Raw genomic sequence first — 5673 nt, 5'->3', positions numbered from 1 at the left:
CTTCATCCCTTCAACTGGCTGCTCTTATTTCAAATGTCAACAAATTTTGGGAGGCACTGAGCTCCAGATATCCCATGTGGGAAACACTCGCAGGTGAGCAGCAGCACCGTCGCAGTCCATCGCTGCGTGCCGGCAGCTCGGCTCTCCACCTCCACCAGCGCCGGCTTCAACCCAAGCCAGCATGTGAGAGATGGAGAAGGATGTTTCTAGGTCACCATCCAACACCTGCAGTCGGGAAATCTACCGTGATTTGCTCATTTTAGTGGCCTAATCTTCAGCGTTGCTGAGCAACTGCATCCCAGTGGCAGGCGCTCCCGTGAGCGATGGTATTTCAGTCGTCCTCGGAGGTCAGATGCTCCACTGGGACGGGGGGGGGGGGGGCTGCATCCGCTGCCTCTGCCAGCCTGCCCGCAGGGAGCGAGTGGGGCGAGGTGGGCGCTGCAAAGGCGAGTCCGAATGGGGACGGGGTGAATGCAGAGCAGGCAGCCCCTGGAGGCCATGCCTGCTCGGGATGGATGAGGACTAAGGGGCGTATGGCGCTCGGGGTCAGACACACCAGCCCCGGGACTACAGGACCTGCAGCTGGTGTGGTGATAGGACCTGCGCCAGCGGGCTGGGTGCCTGATGGGATACTGTCCTAAAAGCACCGTGGGGTCACCCCAGCACCTATCACCTCCAACCCCCGTCCTGGTGTGCACCCTGCGGCCAAGATTCTTCCCCTGGCCAGTAAATAGCTGCTTTCTGCTGGGGCTGAAGGTGCCATGGCCAGCCCAGGAGCACCTCGGCACCAGATGCACTCTCTGAGCATCCCACAAATGCTCCAGCATAACTCAGCTTGCTCGTGGGGGTAAACGCCACTGGGGGTGTTGCTCTGCAGCAGGAAGCAGGATATTGCCCAACAGCCAACAATAAAACTGACCTGAAATCAGTGGCCTTCATAAGAAATGAGTGACACAGGAGCATCTCAGCTCTGGGGTCTGGCCAAGGCTCCCAGCAGAGGCTAAGCTTCCTTGAGCACTGGCTCTGAAAGGTCTCCAGCATCTTGGGAAGCCTCAAGCTCCATCCCAGCACAGCCAAGCACACGCGCTAGGCACGGAGGAAGGACTTAAATCATCTGCCATCGCACAGGTCTCCACTGAAGTGACCATAAACCTGGTGGCTCAGGGGGTGCTTAGGCCCCCGCTCTGCTGCAGAGGACCAGGCGATGGCAGGGGTCTGCCAGGCAGGGGAGCAGGGAAGGGGAAAGAAACCCTGTCCTTGCCAAAAAGATGATAAGGCTGGAGCTGACCACAAGGCAGCAGCTACACCCGGCCCCCAGGACTGTCCCTGCAGCAGGCTGTGATCGTCACTCAGGGATCAGCCTGGGTACGCACTGCCACAGCACCCGGCCTGGGGCGAGGTCCTACTCGCCCTCCTCTTCCTCCCGGCTAAAGGGAAGAGCCCTGTGGTGGCTCAGCCCCGGGCTTGCACTCACCCGCTGATGATCTCCTTGTTCTCGGCCCGGATGAAGTGCTCCTTGTCTGGTGTCAGGATGCACAAGGAGAATTTCTGCCCTGTCCGGCTCTCCCCATCCACCACATCCGTGCACTGGTTCATGTTGATAGTGCCCTGTGGGAGGGTTGTTGGCTGCAAGGGAAAGGAGAAAGGGGTAATATTTAAGGAGGGAAAAGCAGGTGAATGCAGAGTTGAGCCCTAAAACCTCTCCTGGCAGACACCAGGATCCTACACACTGCCCGTGATGCTCTGCCCATGAATACCCAGACCCATCCATGCGCCATGCCGGCACACAGCAAAGCCCTGTGCCGCACATCTGGGGACACAGAGAGCGGGCACGACTCCTGCCAGCCCAGCCCACTGCTGCCAGCAAGACGCCTCTCCTATGCCAAATGCCCAGGGAAGGATGGCTGTCCCACTGCAGCACAAGGACACCAAAGGCAAGGCACCAAGTGGCCGGCCTTGGGTTTGCAGCTGCAAACCATCTGGGTGGTGGGGTGGAACCTGGGGACAGGGGGTGGCAAAGCAGCAAGGCTCCACTGCCCTCAGAGCAGGATGGCTCAGGCACTATAGACAGACAGACGGACACGCGTGCCAGGCTTTTTCCCCACTAAAGTTAACAAAGCATGGAGTTTGCCAGGGAGGGACCGCAGGATGGAAGGGACCTCGTTTGTCTGACAGGCTTTGAAACAGAGCAGCACCTCCCGGCCCCCTTGCTCCAAGCAGACACAGCGGAGCACAGGAGGTCGCCCCCCTGCCCCGAGGGGACATGGAGGGACCCAGGGGGGTGTCAGCACTGACGAGAGTTGACAGGTCCATCTGGAGCGGCGCCGGTTCATCCGATTACAACACAGTGACCCGCTCCCGGCACACGGTGCCTGCAGCCCTCCCTCCCCGAGCAGCGATGCCATGTCTCCCCCATCGCCAGCCTGCCCATGCCCCACCAGGCTCAGTGACACTGGGGTGTCCCCCCCCCCATCCTAGCGCACACCTGCACCTGGGGTATAAACAACCGGGCAAAGGGACCCCTTCTGAGCTGCCAACAGCACCGAAGGAGCACCCAAAGCAGCCCGTGGCCACCTCCGTGCCCTGCCAAAGCCTCCTTGTGCCCTCCAGATGGCCAGGTCAACAGGGAGATGGATTTTTGGCAGATGCCATTAAGGTTTTTACCATGGAAACCAGCTCCTCTGCCAGTAAAACCCCTCCAAAAGCAGCCAGCACCAAGCAAAGGAAAGGCAACTGGGGAGAACTCGATGGCCCCAGCCTACAACCCCGGGAAATTCAGATTAGCCCGCTGAGGCCCCTGGTTCACCCATCTGCGGGCCATGGGAAACAGCCCCCTTCCCCAGGAAAAGGGCTTTCTCCGCAGCCGTGTCCCTGGGCAGGAGCATCCCACAACAGCCCAGGGTGGCATGGAGCCATCACAGGCACTGCAGCATCGGTGCCCAACACAGGCACACTAAAGGGGCCGGTCGCACATCATGGACACAAAACCTCCTCTTTTCCTTCATGGAAATCAGCACCAGGATCCACAGACCCTACAGGATGGAGGGAGGGAGGGAAGGAAAGCAAAGCCGAGCCCAGACCCCCCCAGCACAGTGCATGCACAGCCGCCCGCCCTGCACTGCCGCAGGTAGTCGGCTCCTAAGAGGATTTTTTGTCCTAGACAAGAAAAATAAAACCCCACTTTCTAGGAGCTATAAAAACCCAACGGAAAAACTTTCTCCTGCTTTAAGTGGAGCCCTGGAAACGTTTTTGTCTCACTGGCCTTCGGCACAGCCAAGGCCTCCAGGACTGTAAGGTCTGGGTCCAACCCCTTTCTCCATCCAGAGCATTTTTGCACCAGGGAACACAACCAGGACAGAGGAAAAAGGGGATGGGGATGGCTCCAGGAGGGAGCCCTGGTCCCTCAAGGGGACTCTGGGCCACTCAGTCCCTCTTGCCACAGGCACCCCTCGACTCCCTGGGAGGACCCACAGGGATCTGGCAGGGAGCTGGCACCACAGGAGAAAAGGAGACTGATCCCTGCAAAACCCGCCTGCTCTCCTCCCTCTTTAACCCCACGGCAGCATTCAGGGCGGCTTCCCCCACTGCTCACACCCAGACCCGACCCAAGCGCGCCTGAAGCAGAGGAGCCAGTTTGGGGCCCCCACACCACCGGGCCAGCCCTGTGAAGTGGTTTTGCCATGCACCCCTCCTGGCGAGGCTGAACGTCGGCATCTCGCACAGCCTGATCCATGGGTCCCTGTCCACCACTGTGCCTCCGAGCTGGGATGCCAGCAGGGGGGCTGGGACTGCACCCCTCGCACCTGCAGCTGGGACAGGACAGGCAGCAGGGATGAACCCTCCATGCCACGGCAGCCCCCCTGCACCCCCATACCTCTCAGCAGCAGACATGAAACACGACTGACCAGCAGCCTCGCTCGCTCAGGATGTAAATTCCTTTACACCATTTATTTCCTTCCTTGGAGGCAGCACAGGCACGTTGAAGCAAAGCGAAATGCAAATGGTGCCAGGTGGAAATGTGTGCACACACATACAAACTCCACCGAGGAAGAGGACGGGGCTCGGGCAGCACTGCACCCCAGGAGCACCTCGAAACCAGCCGGAGTTCCCTGGCAGAGGAGCTGGCGATGGCATGGCTGCTCTCCCCGAGGAACCAGGAGAACAGGGTCAGCCCTCGCCTGCCGAAGCTGCGCGGCAGTGGTGTGGGAGCAGGGGAGATAGGAGAGGCTCTGCTGCAGGGAATGAGGACACAAGGACCCCTTCCCCTCCCCTGAGCACCCATTTCTGTGCTGGGGGGTTTCTCAGAGCTGGGGATCCCTGGGGAAGGATGAGCAGAGGTGGCCCCTGGGCTGGTCCCAGGCCAGGTGAGGACTGCGTGGCTCCAGCAACTGGGAGGGAATAAATAAATGCAAAAGCAGGGAGGTGTTACATGGCAGAGACACCGAAACAATAACAAGGGCTTCAACCAGCCCTTTGAAGAGCAGATGCTTTGATACAAGGTCAAACCCAGCATCGGACCCCAGGGCCACGGGGAGGCTTTGCACATGTGTGAGGCAGGAGTGGTAGCTCAGGCTCAGCTCTGGCTCCAGCTGCCGATCCCCACCTCGGGGACAGCCCCGTCCCCAGGCACCATCAGGAGCAGCAGCTCTCCTGGTGCCTCCGGCCCGGCAAGCGGAACAGCCCCCCGCTGCGTGCCGGCACGAAGGCAGCACCCACACCATGCAAGCAGCTACAGCTCTCCACGCTGCCAGTATCAGCAGAGGAACCAGAGCCAAGAAACAATCGCGTCGCTGTTTCCCTCTGGTACGACAGATCCATATTTACACACACACGTGCGTGCAGCGTCCCCCTCCATACTACACAAAGCCTATAGTACGCTTTCCTCCTCCTCCTTCTCTCCCTTGCCAGGTGCCCAGGACAGAAGTCATGCTCTCCCCATCCACAACCACAGCAGGCTCCAGATAAGATGCAGGGACCTTTGGATGGATGCTCTTAGGATGCAGAGCCCAGCAACTGCAGCATCCCCCACCTTGGAGAGTGGACAGAAGGGAAAGAAAGAACAGGGACCTCTTATAAGCCAAAAGGAAGAAATCCCAAGCAGGATATTACTGGGGAGACCCAGGTGCTGTGGCAGGAGGATGCACAGTGCTGGATGCTCCGTGAGCGATGAACTCCCAGGCGCAGAGGCCAATGCTGTAAGTCAACAGGGTTTATCTGCAAGAGTCCCTCATTTCCATTCGGTTTTGCAGGGCTGAGGTAGAAATACAGGATTACTTAAATTCAGAAATTTTCAAATTTTCTCCAAGTACCTTCCCCATCGTTTCTAACACAAGTGCATCACAGGAGCTCAATCCAAAATACAACGGGGCTTCGCTCAGCAACTGTACACAAGATGTTTTCTGAGCAGGTAACCCTGCGGTCAAGCTCCTGAGGAATGGCTCTGCCACGGCCTCGGTGGGACACAGCCAATGCCCACGCCGTTCTCCGGGGCTATTACACAACGTGGGTTGATGAAATCTGGAACACAACCTTTAAAGAAAGGCAGTGGGGCAGGGGGAGGAGGAAACCAAACAAAAGGGACATTTTACTTTCTGCCAAGAACTAGGAGGGGAAGAAAAAAAAAAAAAAAAAAAACCCAAAACAATTTGTTAATCCCCCATGCCGGGCGGGTTG

General features: G+C 58.6%; 1 protein-coding gene across 3 annotated transcripts in view; it reads right to left on the bottom strand.

Annotated features, from left to right (window-relative positions):
* The window catches only part of LOC104123093 (myosin phosphatase Rho interacting protein), a 69178-nt gene that overhangs the window by 44551 nt on the left and 18954 nt on the right, over positions 1-5673 (bottom strand). For all 3 annotated transcript variants that reach the window (XM_035890858.1, XM_035890857.1, XM_035890856.1), the window contains exon 3: positions 1475-1626. In XM_035890858.1, coding sequence (XP_035746751.1) covers positions 1475-1626 — 152 coding nt within the window. The remainder of the gene's footprint in view (positions 1-1474; positions 1627-5673) is intronic.

The sequence above is a fragment of the Egretta garzetta genome, unplaced genomic scaffold (genome assembly GCF_000687185.1).
Source record: "Egretta garzetta isolate BGI_Z169 unplaced genomic scaffold, ASM68718v1 scaffold83, whole genome shotgun sequence".
Classification (NCBI taxonomy): domain Eukaryota; kingdom Metazoa; phylum Chordata; class Aves; order Pelecaniformes; family Ardeidae; genus Egretta; species Egretta garzetta.
This window is presented reverse-complemented; position numbering and strand designations above follow the sequence as displayed.